Consider the following 15,707-nt stretch of genomic DNA (forward strand, 5'->3'; position numbering starts at 1 on the left):
CAACCTCCGCCCGCCCGGAGACAAATTTGACCCAAATCGAGTGTGCCTAAGCATGATACTCAGTTACTAGACCCACGTGGTAAAACAATTCTTGGATAATTGTACTTAATAAAAGTAACCATGACATAAATGTATATCTCTAAACGTTATATACAACATTTGCGTTTGTTTCGTCAATGTAAAGCGTCTATGTTGGTCCTCTTACCTTTGAAGTGTGACAATTAGCAACTACCTTGAAGTGCCTGACTTCGGCTGCTGTTTCAGACCCAACCAATCTATCACAAATCGTTACTAAAACAATACCATGCAGTGCTAGTTTGCCTATAAAACTATGCACACAGATGCAGTCTATTGGAAATATATATATTTTTAAAATATTTAGATAGGATTTTAGCAGTGAACTGCGAGTCAAAGAAACCTTTCTGTTTCTCTGTTTTCTCGATTGCGCTCTTTCTATTGCTTTTGACTGCAATACCAAAAAAAGACATTTTATACATTTTTGAATGTACAGTCCAAAATAAAATAATATATTAGGTCTTTACAGATACTCGTTTTTGTTTGTTTAATTTTTGGACAGAGACGTCTGGCTTAGAGCCAATGATTTTTGCGGTTTACATCAATAAAGTGACTCCACAGTGATCCCTAAGCAACCATACCGGAAGTGTTTTTTAAGTCAGCTGACTAGCACCGGAAAAATAAAATGATCTCGTGAATAGCACCGGAAAAGTGTTTGTCTAACCTATACAAAACAAAAGCGTGTGCTATTTTAATAGGAGAGTATAGACATGACAGAAAACTATAAAGAACAGAGTAAAAGTACATTAAACATACTCTAAAAAATAGTTGAAAGGTCAGAATAATCATAGTCACATGGCATTGTATTTCGTTTGTAATTCCAACATGTAACACATACATGGGACCGCCACTATAGAGAGAGGGAGAACAGACTTTCACTAACTACTTGATAATGATAAAATTAATGAAACACATAATTAATGGAGTCCTAACTGGCTTTTTCTAAAGGAGGGACTAAAACAGAAGAAATTCTTTAACAAGGTGCATTTGTACACTATTAAAGGAAAGGTATATGTATATGTTTTGGGTGGTTTTTTTAAATGCAGGAGGTCACTCGATTTGTTTAATCCAAGCACCTAGCAGAAACGTTTTTTAATCATCCACAGCACTTTATTAATGAAACTTGAGAAATAAATGTAATAAGTGAGATCAAAAACATGGAAGCAGACACGTTTATGTTCAGAAATTAACGAATTAGGTCAAAGAAAATGGGAAAATGTAGTTGTCATGCTTATATGAAATGTAGTTAAATGAAAACATTTCTAGAAGTTTATTTTGAAATGCCTAACGGGATGTTGATTTCTTTTAATACTCCAGACTTTACGCCGCAACAATCAGCTCTTAGCATGGTTGCTAAATGTGCAAATCCTTGTAATTGGCACTTTGAAACTTACTTTTTGACTGCATTTGCAGTATTTGTGCTTGTTAGTATGAGGACCCTGAGGATGAACATCACGTCTTGATTTTATATGGTGTCGTGTCAAGATTTATTAATTGTTCCTTTTATAATTTTGGCGTGACATCACCCCTGTAAAGGAAATACATTGCTAGGTGGGTAACTGTCTGTTTGGTTTCTGAAACACTCTGACCAAAGTGCACTATTTATCGATTTATAAAGAGACTATTGCTTTTCTGGCCTGACATAGAAATGCTTCGGAAGAGAAAGAAGTTTACCTGGTAAGAGACAGACGATTAATTTCTTGTGACGGATGCTTATCACACATGTGTTTGATTATTTTAATGAAATGCAGCTGTTACAGAGCTAATGGAGTAGTAACATGCCAAATGCCATGTCTTCAAACTGCTTATTTAATTTACAAAAAGTAAGTAAAAGTATCCAATTTGCCACAAATTAACAGCAAGAAAAGCAGCCAATTACAAACAAAAACAGCTCGACCAGCTTACTAAAAATAACTTTCTGCGTTACACCGAACTTATTTAAGGCTTACGAGTTTTGTCGTGCTCATGACATGGTTTTATCTCGAGCTGGGGTTTATATGGTGTTACATGTGTGAACAAAGGGACTACTGTCATACGTGTATTCAATGAAGCGCCCAGCTTTTATCTGGTGATAATGTTATTACATGAGGGTTTCTTGTTGAGTTTGCCGCCGTAAATCAGAGACAGTCTGATATGTGTGTCTGGAATCAGACTGGTGGCAGGTAGTTTGTAAGGTCCGTCTTTACTCCAGGTCGTTATTAGGAATGGGAATCGACAGCTGGTTTTCTACTCTCTAATCCGTAGACCTGCTTCATGACAAACATCTTGACTTTTCATTGCAGGGAAAGCTTATTTGTAATAATGATTCCTGAGTTCAGTAAGTGTTTCAGTAAGCCAGGTTGAAATGTGTGCTGTTAAAACAGCTGGCCGAGCTCAGCAGTGCTGTCTGTCTGACAGTTGTGTATTGCAAACGGTGAGGTTGAACTCAGAGTCACGTGCATATTTTGTACTGTCTGAAGACCCGGAGATAAGTAAAACCTATGTAGGTCACTGACATAGTAAAAATGTGGCTCCATTACAGACTCCTACAGATCAGTTTATTAGATAGATTAACAGGATGCATGTTACATATGTATTTGCATAGAAAAAAATAACATCTCAGTCTTATAGGTTTGAATTTTTAAACACTTCTTTATTCTAAACAGTTTATTTCAGACCTGAATGTATTTTTCATGTGCTAGGTAACTGCTCTGTTAAGTGATCTTATTAGGTCTTCTTGATGATCTAATGTCCTCCTCATAGCCACCAAACAGGTCTCTGGAGGCCAGAGCCACCTCCAGGAGACTGGAACACCCTTGAACTGGGTTTTGCACAAAGATCCAATACTTGAAAAATGTTTAACAAAATCATAGGTTTTGTTTTTACCCTTCAAGCTTTCAAAGATAATGTCATTTTTGCCAGTTCTCCCTGCCTGCACCTTTCTGTGTTCTCCTTGTGTTTGTGTGGGTGCTCCAGCTTCCTCCCCGAGTCATTTATGGGGTTAAGGCCAATCAGTGATCCTAACGTGGCCATAAATGTGAACATAAATGGGTTGTCAGGTTTTCTGTGTTAGCCTTGCAACATACTGGTGACCTGTGGCCCGATCACAGCTAGGATAGACTGATTACCTGTGAAAATAAACCAAAATGCAGATCTTCTCAAAAGCACAGCAAACGAGCACTGTTCATTTCCACAATCATCTAGATTTTTATTTTATTTTTTTGTCTGTCAAAGCCACAGGGAGACACTGGAAATAGGCAAATGACTTTATCTTGTACTTGCAGCCCAGCTAGTTGGTGATCCTCTCGAGGCTTGTAGTGCCAGATGGGGATGGATCCTCTGGGTGCTCGCTCCCAGTTTGTGGATATCCAGACTCTTCCCACATGGCAGCAGCAGCTGGACAATGATGGCGAGGAGAAACGGCTGGTCCGGAGCCACAGCATGCTCAGCCAGAGTTTCCCCTCACCCTTCCCCTACAGACCAGATATCAACCGCAAGATCATCCTCTTGTGAGTCACGCTGTTTCTTCACATTGTTGCTGCTCTGTAGAAATCTGTCTTTTTCATAAGAGGTCACAACGTCAGCCACGGTTTCTTCCTACACATTTAGACACAGAATCATATAGTCATTCAAGCAAAAATGTCACAATGAAATAACTAAAGTTTGAAAGTATATTTAACTTGTAGCTTTAACTGGTTTTGGTGGTCTATATGATGTATTTTTTGTAACTATGTCATACTAAATTTCTTCTTTTTTTAACATCTGCTCTTTGCAGTAAGATACAGCTGCTGTGTGTGTCATTGCTTTTGTGAAAGTGACCAATCATACCGAAACCATCAGTAAATCAGATCAATGCCCACAAAAGTTTCACTTTTTACCTGTCAGAGTGTGTATTCCCGCCCACCTTAACCAAAGAGAACCCAACTCACAGTGGTTGACTTTGAGCACTTGGCTGCTTAATCTAAACACACTTTTGGATGCATATCTGTGTATTCTGGTAATCGCTATCAATCATCTGTCATTTAAGCAAAGTGTGTGATCCTAGATACATCCTAAAAAAGGGCAGTAATATTAATGTATTGATATTAGCAGTATCATATAGTAGTAGTAGTAAATGCTGCTTGTGTGTCCATGTGCTCATACAAACCTGTTCAGAGTCCATAACCTCGTAAATCTTCTTTGTAGAGAAACGCATGACTATGTGGAGCCCGACTTGGCAGCAGTTTTTCTTTAGGAGCCTTGTTGTGGTGCCAGCCTTCCCCTGAGCAGTCATCAAGAGCACGCACATTCCTGCCACAATAGCATGACCAGGATTTGAGCGCAATTGACCCTCGAGCAGTGGTGCTTTTAAACCTTCCAGCAGCTAGAATTACAAAGGGGTCTATTTTTGAGCTAATATCAGAGGTTCCATATGACTACAGCTTAGATTTTCATTCTTTCACTACTTTTTCAAACTTACTTTTAAACCCATGGTGGTTAAAAAGTAAAGTTCAAGCAAGGTATCTGAAGGTATTGAAAGTCTTAATAGTGTCTCATTAAATAGATAAAGAGCTGTTGGCTCATTTCTTTTGACAGAAAGTCATTTATAGAGTAATTAAGAAAAAAATATTCTATTTTATTTACTTTATGGTTGTTTTAAATGTCAGAGTCAATGTCATTGGACCTCAAAGCATCATCACACTGAAGTTCTTCACAGAATCTTGTAGCAATGTTACTCTTCCTGTAAGTAATGTTTGTTGATTTATGTGATAGTCATGATATAACTCTGTCAATGTGTTGCTATTTTTATTGTTTTAAAATGAACTTGTGCTTTTCGTGGATACTCTGATAGCGCACACCTGGTACTATATGTTGTTAAATGACTTTGTTCATAAATGGGGAGAGGACGTTTCATTAGTTTGGGATATATCTGCTCTACGACTTAATACAGAAGCTAGCATTTGACAAAACAGGAACAGGGGATTTGCACGAGATCTGTTTCACTGTTGTTTGCAGGCATCCTGCTTGACTTGATTTGGTGACTCATCTGTAATTGAGCTAGGAGGAATGAGCTGAACAAAAAAAAATACACAACTCTTCCTCCGTGGTCCTGGTTGCTGAATATGTCTTGTGATCAAACACTGTCAACACATGCATTTCCTCATTGTTTTTTCCTAACACAACCTGAAGGGCTTCTGAACAAAGAGTTGACTTCAGGTATTAAAATAAGCATTAAAGTTTCGCCAAATGTCTTCAAGGTCTAAATGTTTGCAGTATGTTTGATCCGTCGGTCACTGTTACTGTTAGAGGTAAAGAAAAAGTCTTTGGTTACCACTGTGCTGTGACTGGGGCCTGGTGATGACTGTCAATAAAAGTCACAAAAAGCAACTTGGATAATGAACATCAGTAGAAGTTCAATTGGGTGTTGAAATGTTCGGACAGTGGCACAGTTTTCATAATTTTAACTCTCTGTGTCAACACAATAGTTTTTAAAATGCAACAATAAAGTGCAGATTTTTAGCTTCTATTTCCAAGTGACTGTGCAAAAACATCATTCTCACAGTACTCAAATGGATGAGTTACCCAAATAATACTTTTTAAAAAACCCAGTGAATTAGTTTTTTCTTTTTGTTCTTTGTAAAAAGTTTCAAACCCACAGACATTACCAAATAGCAGATTTCCTCTTTCTGATCCTTTGATGTTGGCACCTCTGGAGCCTGTAGCGTGAAACACTTTCAACATACCCAGGATATCTTTGTTTCACTTATACTAATTCAGACCAAAAACAACGATAGACTAGCCTTCTGTTTAACCATGTAGCTACAACGGTGTTCCCAAAAGGGGTGATGTTGGAAACGTATGATGACTCAAACATGATTGTCCATACAAAATATTGTTAGAGAGAGATGAGATTAAAAATATAATGCATGCTATAGTCCAGTATACCTGCTCCAGTTAATGTGTATGTGTAGGACATACATACTGTACGGTGCTTTTATCCGATATTCATAAAAGAAACCCTTCAGTGAATGTGGGCACATTAAACACTTTGACTGAAAATGCGTTACGTTATAAAAGTTTTCTTCAGCCGCATGAATTGAAGCTCAAAGTTTGCATTTAGATTGCATCTTTATTGTTTCATTGTAAATCTGCTGTAGCTGCATACAGCATCAAACTATTCAAAAATTGCGTCCTTGTCCAAAACATTTCCACACCTAGAAAATACAGAATAACAAACTCATACAAAACATTGTTTTATGGCAAAAAAAACCTTTACAACATCTTTGGCAAAATGACATCACAACGGTTTTTTTATACGCCATATCATTCGTATTTACTCTGTATAGTTTTAATAGATTGTTTTTCTTTCCCCACAGTGTTGGTGACATTGCTCTGCTGAATTGCACCGCCGTCGTGAACACCAGCAACGAGTCGCTAAACGACAAGAACCCCACGTCTGACAGCATCCATCAGCTGGCAGGACCCGAGCTCCGAGACGAGCTGCTTAAACTCAAAGGTAGACATGGAAGGTTAAACTGCTGAAATGAGCTTGATTTCACTTTGGTCTTCTCAGAGATATCACTGGGAGTGTTAAATATAACCAGTCACCTGATATCACGCTGGCACTACCGCTGGCACTTTAATACAGAGTAACTTTTATCAAGTCTCTACAGCTGCTGAAAGTACTGATAACACACAAATAAGTATGTTCTGGCTTCTGTTCTGACAGGAGCCCAGTTTTCACTGGAACTACTTTCTGCAGAATTGCTTCCAGTAATATGCTTTGAACTTTGAGCTCCAATTTCAAGGAACAAATACAGATGTTCTTGAACCCTGCAAAGATGTCTGGGTTTGTTATTCAATCATCTGCATCACTGTGGATGTGTGACAGTGTTTTTGAGATTGGCTTTTCAGACGTCCCAAGTACAAAAAAAGGTCTAGTTACTGGTTTTTACCCCGACACACTGGAAGTGTCTTTTCATCAAAAAACGTCACCTAAAAATATCTACATTATTATATATATATTGATGCTTTAAGATGCAGTATTTGAAGAAGCTGGTGCTCAAAATAAAAACCTCTGTGTGGTTAGCATACCAGAAAATTTAATCAGCAAATTTAATTGTCAAAAGAAAACAGTTTTCCCTTTCATGAACTCAGTTGTCAGCTCTCTGATTCACATGTGTATTTGCTGGATCAACAGTCATGAGAGTTTATTTTTAACATGTAATAATAAATATAATAATCTTTTTGTGTGTTTGTGTCCAGGATGTCGCACCGGGGAGGCAAAGCTGACCAAGGGCTTCAACCTAGCAGCGCGGTTCATCATCCACACCGTGGGGCCAAAGTACAAAGCCAAATACAGGACGGCAGCAGAGAGTTCACTATACAGCTGCTACAGAAACATCATGCAGCTGGCTGCGTAAGAATCAGCAACTTATAATTCAGCCCACGTGCTAAACTTGGCAGTAATCGGACTTTCACAAATTTCATCTGTTTCATTCTCTGTCAGAAAGCACCAGCAAACAGTCACTGAATGAAAGTGACTGAGCTTTCCAGCTTTTCAGATTACAGAAACACTGATTTTAGAAAAGTTGGATCTGTTTTAAAAGTTGATGGAAAAACATTAAATCCATCTGTAAAATATGAACTCATTGGATAAATTAAAATCAACCCCCCCCCCAAAAAACAGTGTTTCAGATTAAAATCCACAATTTCCTAATCAATATTTCACAGACCAGATTGTGCCGTTTCTGTCCTGATCTACTTGGTGATATAGATGTTTGCAGTATATGATGAAGTGGAGAGAGCAGTGATGATGATTTAAGGGAGAAGGCTGAACCCACTAAGACATAAAAAAGAAAGGAAAAAGTCAGACTGGCAAAATTTAAATAGTAGTACTGGAGGTCAAAGGAGCTTGCAAAGTGTGAAACTGGCTGATTGGGACCCACACCCAGTTTCACACCTTGGCTCAGGCGATTAGAGGATCATCAGGGGGTCCTTTTGTCCCTCTGTGGGGGGTCACTCCCACTAGGTTTATATCTGGGACTCTCCACCATTTGACCTTAGAACTGAAGAAGCTTCTCGGATGAGAGGTGAAACGTCTTCAAGTAACTTAAAGAAGTCCAGACGCTTTTCTTTGCAAGCTCCTTTGACTACGATGACCTGGATGACTGAGAACCTTCACAGACGTAGTACTGGAGGTATTTAGTGTTTTGTTTTTACCCCTCAGCTGTAAAAAGGCTGGTCAGAGATTGTTGTCACGCCTCCCTCAGGTGGGCAGGCAGCATGGACACCTGAGTTTGTGAATGCGATAAATCCAGAACATGGCAGGAGTTTTAAATGAATACCATACATGTATGTACTAAGAATCTTGGGGAAATTTGAATCTCAAACTCAAGGTCAGAGGACAAGTTTTCTGAAAATCTTGCAAATGCGATAACTCGCGTAGGTCACCTAGGACTTTCGAATTGATATAATAGGTTTGTCTACTAGAAAACTGAGGGGAAGCACTGACAGCTGCCAGCATTTTCTTTACATGGAATTACATTTTTACCTCCATCAAGGATGTTATGTTTTTGGTAGTGTCATTCTGTTTATAAACACAACAGCTCAGTAAGTTCTGGATGAACTCTGAAAACTTTGTAGGTGTGTAGAGTGGGGTCCATAATAATCCCTTCAAATTTGTCTTAAATTTGTCTCCACCAAGATCTTCAAGGTCAACTCAATGACTTATTAGTCAAAAACTGATGAAAAGCCTGAGAACTTCAAAACTACGATTGTTACAAGTTGGTGTGTATTGTCAGCATATAGAAAGTGCCATATGAAGGTTTAAAATATCATGTCACATTTGACCTCTGACCTTTCTTCAAGGTCAATAGAGGGATCTGAAGGTGCTATATTGAACCATTGTTTGTATTGACAACATGTAGACATATTGGGAATGATGTATGTCACATTTGACATTGTATAGTCAGTGTGTACTGTAGATGTGATGTGCAGTATGTGAGACTGTATTTCTTCATTTTTCACCACAGAGAGCAGTCAATGGCATCAGTTGGCTTCTGTGTGGTGACCACAATCAAAAGAGGTTATCCTCTGGAGGATGCAACACACATTGCTTTGAGTAAGACACACAGACACACACAGGTTTTTATTGGAGTGACACTTTAGTCATATTTTCTTATTTTTTTATCTCTCTTTGTAAGTTTATTGGTGCAGCCCTCCACCAAAATCCCGATTTCTCATGTGACCCCTTTGGAAAATTGAACTCCCCAAGCTTGTAATCGGCCCAAATTCAAAACAGTGGAATTTAATCTAAGAGGTTAGATTGCCACCCTGAAATCACTCAGATCCACTCAAACAGAAGTCTTACTCACCTCTGGAGTTAAAGCTACTACTGGCTGTAAAATAACCACAAAACCTGAACTGAATGTAAGACTGGATATACACGGGGCATAGTTGAGTGTATTAGTTCAGTGAACACCCAAAGAGAACCATATGTGGCAAATATTCTGCTTGTTTGCAAAATGTTTGTTCAGGTTTGTTCACTTAAATACACGACTACAGGTCCACACCACAGAAAAGGACGCATCTCAGTTGGTTTCATCCTCTTCTTAGTCTTAGAAAAATTGCAGTTCTCTGTAAACTACAGATTTGCTGTTATTTGTCTGTGTTATCTTGTAACAAACCAAAACAAATGTGTTTGTAGGGACAGTGCGGCGGTTCTTGGAGAATCATGGAAACAGCATAGAAACGGTGGTGTTTGCGGTTTCAGACACAGAGGAGGTTTGTGTGACTTCTTGTCTTTAGTTTAGACCAACAGGAAACACTGAACCTGCATGTTCCTCTTATTTAAAACCAGCTGTATTAAGTTAGCCATGTGCATATTAATCACTAATAGATATATATTCATATTTGTGCTCTTTCAGTCTGTGTTCAAGAAGTTACTCCCTCTGTACTACCCACGCTCTGAGGGAGAAGAAAAGGCTTGCCTACCTCTCATCCCAGCTGACATCGGCAATTCTGAGGGTGAACCAGTGGTTCCAGAAAGACGGATCCGCATCACAGAGAAACCAGGAAGCATTGAAGGTGCAGCCTTCTTCTTTTTTTTCTTTTTTTTTCTCAATAATGTGATGAACAATTTCCTGAAATCGGAAAGGGACACACAACATGCTTCACTTTCATTTCAGTCGAAAAGAAACAAAACATTTCTTCCCTGTAGTTTGAATTTGTAGAATAAAAGCTTTTCTTTTCACTTGAAAGACTTAATTGTCAAGTTGAAATAGTCTGACCGAGCAGTCAGCCGTTTGGCTTTTTAGGCTGTCAGCCATTCATGTTGTTTGTCACTCACTCACCAACGGAACCATAAAACATCTGAGCTCAATCATTAAATACAGTGTGAAGATGACACTGGATAATGATTAACTTAGAGCTCAGGTTGTTTTTGTGAGTCAGTCAGACTGCATCTGCCTTCAGGCTCCTGAAGTGTCAGGACATGATTGTTTTATTTGTAGTAAAGCACTGACAGGACATGAGAAGTATCGCAGACAGATTTTAACCAACATAATGCCTCGTCACAATGATTGTCTCAAAGCCCTTGAACAAAAGTGTTCTCCTAAAAGAAAGAGTTTGATGTGATCAGCACACGACTATCAAACAAAGGAAGATTCGAGAAACTTTCAGAATTCTAAATAGGGAAACTGTTTTGAAGCACATCAAAGCTTTTCTAGTCTCCCAACATTTGTATTTGTCCTCTAGCTAAATGCAGACCAAGTAGTCTTTATTGAAAGTAATCGAGGCCCAACAGTTCTGTAGAAATAGCAAAATGATAAAAACACAAAGGACAAACAGAAATTTTGAGTTTTTAAACCCTCCACATAAACTGGATTTTGTATGACCTCTTTAGTTTACCTCAGCTAAGCCTTTGCTTGCACCCTAAATGTTAGGTTTTGGTGAAGAGGCCTGTGAAAGTAACACCAGCCCATGTGTTAGTGAGTGTTTGTGGTTTCCATTTCGAGCCTCTTGCCTCCATTGACCTTAAGTGTGGTGCCTGCTGGCCTGATGCTTCAAAGCATCGACATGTGGCTTTGGGGTGTTGATCCAAAGCAAGCAGGCTGCCTGCGAGTGAAACCCAATAACAACAGGCTGATGTATACACACTGACAGATGCACATGTCCGTTTGGATGTTGATAAAATGCACAGACATGCATGCAGCAGTGCATGTGGTCTTGGAGAAACAAGGAATGAAACAGACTTGAACCCGAGCCTGGAATCTGTCAGCTGAGTTTATGACTTCATAGCAGCGCTTTCACACACGTGTAACGGCATCCTTGCAGATGAATTGGAATCTGTGTAATAAAATAAATACGGACAAACAAGCAAACCCATGAGAATGTTGCTGCATTTATAATTTGCTAAAACTTGTACACAGATAGTGTTTTGAGGGGAAACGATCGTTTAAAAAAGCCAGAGTTAACTGGATTAATTATTTTTTGTAAGTAGTATCGGATACAAGTTCAGCATTTCATTACGATGTCTTATCTGTTGGCTTGTCTAGATGAATGTGAAGAGGACAGCCTGGAGTTGGATCTGGGTCAGGTTGGGACTCACGCCTTCGCCCGGATGGAGGGCGACGTAGACAAACAGCGGAAACTGATTTTACAGGGACAGATGTCTGAGGCAGCCATGCAGAAGCAACACCAGAGAAAGTAAGAGTCCAAGCAAACTGTGAGATAACTCGATGATGCTTTCAAATGTTTTTCTTTAAATAAATGTAATAACATAATACTTCAAGTGTTTTCCACTTGTATTAACATTGACGTTGCCTGTATTAAAGTTTTCACGTGCAAAATCAAGTGCAGTATTTTCTTCAGTTACTAAACTGTAAATAAGTACAATTTGAATTACTCTATTTATGAAGTATTTCTATCTAATGCTGTTTCAGTTTGCACTGTAAGTGTTTGTCACTTAAAATTTTACTGAAACATTTCTGAACGGCTACGTTTTGGCTGCTTTCATGATCACACTTAAAGTTCTTTTTAGTTTTTTTGGGGGTTTTTTTATAGGTTTTTAGTAGATGTTTTGGCAGTAATTTACAGAGGCAGTAGTTATAGCATGTGTGTAACCGCTAATTGTTCCATATATTTAAGATACTCTTTCTGTTTTAATCCTGCAGCTACGGTCGCTGGCTGTGTCGAGCGAGAGCAGAGGACCTGTCAGACATCGCCGCGCTGAAAGCGTTGTACCAGACTGGTAGGTGTTTGAGCATGGGACGTGCATATTAGATCTTTGAAGGAGTCTTTCAACGTCTGAATGTAGATCTGAAACAAAACCAGGAACCAAAAGACAGTTTTCAGACATGTGTATTGTAAGGGTGCTCGCCTGAGAGTTTCTGTTTCGCCTCTGCATGAAGAGCGAAGGCAATTCATCCTCTCTAAGGCACAATTGACTGTCATCACCAGTAGGAGGCAGTGTTGTTGCACACAGTCCAGGACGAGGTTGAGCACCAATTAGCTCAGCCGATGTCAAGTGAGGCAAAGGTTGAACCTATTTGAACTTTCAGGCCGTGTTTTGAGGTGGGTACATTTAAGCTTTAACATTAAATATATAGTTTTAAATTAAAGAATATTTAATTTAAAACTATATATTTAATGTATTTTACTTGTATCACAAGAAAAGTCTTTCCAAAAAAAATGTTCTTTATGTTGTTGACTGTCTTAGGGAAATATGCAAAAGAAACATTTTACATTTTGTATTGATGCTACACAAGTAGAAGGTCTGTATGCATTCAAGTAAGAAACAAAGGCTGTCATACAGCCACTAATGCACATTACAGTTGGAGTGTTTTATCCAAAAGTCAGCTTTCCAAATCACTGCAGATTACAAGCGAAAAGTCCAGATCATAGTCACAGACACAGAGGCTGAACTGCTGGAAAACTATTACTCAGTGTTGGCCTCATCTGTAGGCAGAGGGCCAAACACAGACTGTATCTCCACACTTCTCACTTACTACATCTGCAGCTCTGTTTCAATACTGTGATACTATATTTAAATTAATACAAAATTGCAGGGTCTGAGTGTCTTTACACTTTACTGTGTATTTGTCCAGGCGTGGATATATGTGGCAGGACGGTGATGGTCGTGGTTGGACGAAACATCCCCGTGACCCTCATTGACCTTGAAAAGGTAACGTGTGCCAGTATGTCAAAGTGAAGCACTTTTAGTGATCTTAGTCATGTCGGACCTCACCGTAACAGATGGTGCAGATTTATTTTTTTGTGTACTCGTAATAATGCAATACGTGTGAGCAAGCACAGGTCACATTGATCTGCTTTTAACCTTGTTCACTGCACGTTTGATTTTACTCCTCAGTACCTGTTGCAAAATGCAATATATCTGTTTTTAAATAGGAAAAGCTGCAACTATAAAAGAAAATGTATCAGATGTGGGTGATCTGGTTTTTAACAGAACTGTAAGTAAATAAATACTCACAGTAATCCTGTGTCTTTGTTTCCTCTGCCCGTGTGCTGTAGGCGCTGTTGTACTTCATCCATGTAATGGACCACATCACAGTGAAGGAGTATGTTATGGTTTACTTTCACACGCTGACCGGAGAGCATAACCATCTGGACACCGACTTCCTGAAGAAACTCTACGACATCGTTGACGTCAAGTCAGTCTGACATTTTACTCACCTGATTACACTGAGCCTGTGGCTAATCTAAACCTTGAGCTGAAGGCATGACTGCAATTTTTTTAAGTATTTGCCTTCCATCTTTTAAATTAAAACATGTCAAGTATATTGGAAAACCAACATTAAATCAGATATGAAGTGGAAGAGAACATTGAATAGATAAGGCATTAACTTAGTTCCAGTTTTTGTCTTATTCCTCTGGCATTGAGTCACTGAGTAAGAACAGTCTGCTTCAGCTTTCCATCCAGAACTGTTGTCATCTGGGTTTACAATATATGTTTAAAGTAGAATTAGATTTGGCTGACATTGTTGGCCAACTACTTCTCCAGTCTTAACTAACCAAAACTTAAAAAAGAATCAGACAGAGAGAGGTTGTGTAAAAAAGACGGTCTTTGGGAATTCCCCTCTCATTCACTCCTTTTCTCTCTCAAAGGCCATGACGATACTATGATTGAGTCATTATAGTAGCCGCTTTCATATTTTCTTCCATGCAGCATAGTGCTTACTGGATTTTAAATCAATCTAACGGTCATTTTGTATCAACATGACAAAGGGTCCACTTTTCGAACTAAATCAAGGTGTTTAACATTTTGTATATTAGGTCATACAAACATTTAGAGTTGACTTTCATTTGACCTGTTTGGTGTTCGTTGGCTCTTGCTCTTAGCCTCTGCAGCTGCATTAAAGTTGAGAAACATTGGTCGTGCCACAGTACGATACCACCAAGGTTACAGTGTTTAGATGATTGGAAAAGCCAAACAAGCTGTGAAACACATTTGTTTCATTGTTGGCGTTGGCGCGAAGTCTCGCGGTGACTTGAGGCCAAGCAACTTGGCTCTGACTTGGCCTCAAAGAGTTCAAACGAGTTCTAAACTGAGACTGGATAAACCTTTCAAAGACAGCGCTCTGAAAAGTTGTTGTCAGACATGACTTTGTGATAACTGAGGTTGCAGAATGGATTTGGACCTGAATCAGTCATTCTGTTGAGCAATGACGTGTCCATTGTGTACCATCACATTGGAACTCGATACACATGGAGGCAGATGCTGTTTGATCTCTTTGAGATCTCCTGAAAAGTTCACCATTTATGAATATTTTCGTCGTGCTTAATCGTAGCCACATCTTCCAAATGGAAACCAGAAAGATCTAGACTTCTATTCAGAGATCAGAGTAGACCTACAGCTTCACTGTTCTGAAGTGACTCCTCTATCCACGCAGACTCCCCTGTTTGTGAATGTTATGTGTCCAAAATTAATAAAGACAGACATGAGTGGTCATACAGTAGATATTATTAGAGTTAGGTTTAAGTGTACGTCTTAATCATCCTACTACTACTGATTTAAAACTAGCACTTGAAACTAGATTAAACAAATTTCTAGTGTCCATAAACATCAACACACACATGAAACCCACACAATATCTAAACGTAACTGGGAAAAAAGAAGGGGTTGAAATTTTGTTAACTGGAAGCCACCAAAGGAAAAACCTAGAGAAACTCAGGTACTCGGTGGGTAGGAGAAGCGTTTATAGTTGTCATCTCTTTTTAGTTTTGGTTACTAGAAACCAAACTTGCTTCCTGTGTCAGTGGGAAACTCCATGCAGTCAAGACGTACCTTTCCACGCTTGTCTTTCTCAGGTTTCATTGCTTTCTTACTGTCTATTCTGTCGGTTTCACAACACCTTTCTTAACCTTCATAAAGAAAACTGAAACTGTAGCACATTCCTGATGTTTATCCTTTATGTTGTGTGATAAATTTACCCTAAGGGTGTCAGATGCAGGTTACGCGATATATTTCAGTGAGGCAGGAAAAGGGAATTTAAAAAAAAGCAAACCTTGCTTTCACAGAGTCTTTAAATGCGAATGAAGACGCCTTCATTCAGCTTCCCCTTTCATCGGAACAGGAAACCCCCATTCAGTCATAAGTGACGAGGGCGAACGTTTGTGTTCTGCTGATTCATCAGTGCAGCCTTAAAATGTTA

At 38.9% G+C, this 15,707-nt stretch overlaps 2 protein-coding genes across 7 annotated transcripts in view; one reads left to right on the plus strand and one right to left on the minus strand.

Moving 5' to 3' along the window:
• wdr3 (WD repeat domain 3) overlaps window positions 1-1,782 on the minus strand; it is a 15,511-nt gene extending 13,729 nt beyond the window's left edge. The window contains exon 1 of one of the 3 annotated variants that reach the window (XM_076875314.1): window positions 1,750-1,782. The gene's annotated coding sequence lies outside the window, so the exon portion shown is untranslated. Of the gene's footprint in view, window positions 1-205; window positions 436-1,749 lie in introns of those variants that run through there. The other 2 variants (XM_076875312.1, XM_076875313.1) reach the window with 2 other exon arrangements.
• The window catches only part of gdap2 (ganglioside induced differentiation associated protein 2), a 26,947-nt gene continuing 12,625 nt past the window's right edge, over window positions 1,386-15,707 (plus strand). For 2 of the 4 annotated variants that reach the window (XM_076875316.1, XM_004571987.3), the window contains exons 1-11: window positions 1,386-1,626; window positions 3,339-3,563; window positions 6,411-6,550; window positions 7,300-7,453; window positions 9,069-9,157; window positions 9,743-9,819; window positions 9,963-10,122; window positions 11,592-11,742; window positions 12,210-12,286; window positions 13,143-13,219; window positions 13,567-13,706. In XM_076875316.1, coding sequence (XP_076731431.1) covers window positions 3,379-3,563; window positions 6,411-6,550; window positions 7,300-7,453; window positions 9,069-9,157; window positions 9,743-9,819; window positions 9,963-10,122; window positions 11,592-11,742; window positions 12,210-12,286; window positions 13,143-13,219; window positions 13,567-13,706 — 1,250 coding nt within the window. In that variant the 5' untranslated portion in view covers window positions 1,386-1,626; window positions 3,339-3,378. The other 2 variants (XM_076875317.1, XM_076875318.1) reach the window with 2 other exon arrangements.

This window comes from Maylandia zebra, linkage group LG16 (genome assembly GCF_041146795.1).
Source record: "Maylandia zebra isolate NMK-2024a linkage group LG16, Mzebra_GT3a, whole genome shotgun sequence".
In the NCBI taxonomy this organism is placed as follows: domain Eukaryota; kingdom Metazoa; phylum Chordata; class Actinopteri; order Cichliformes; family Cichlidae; genus Maylandia; species Maylandia zebra.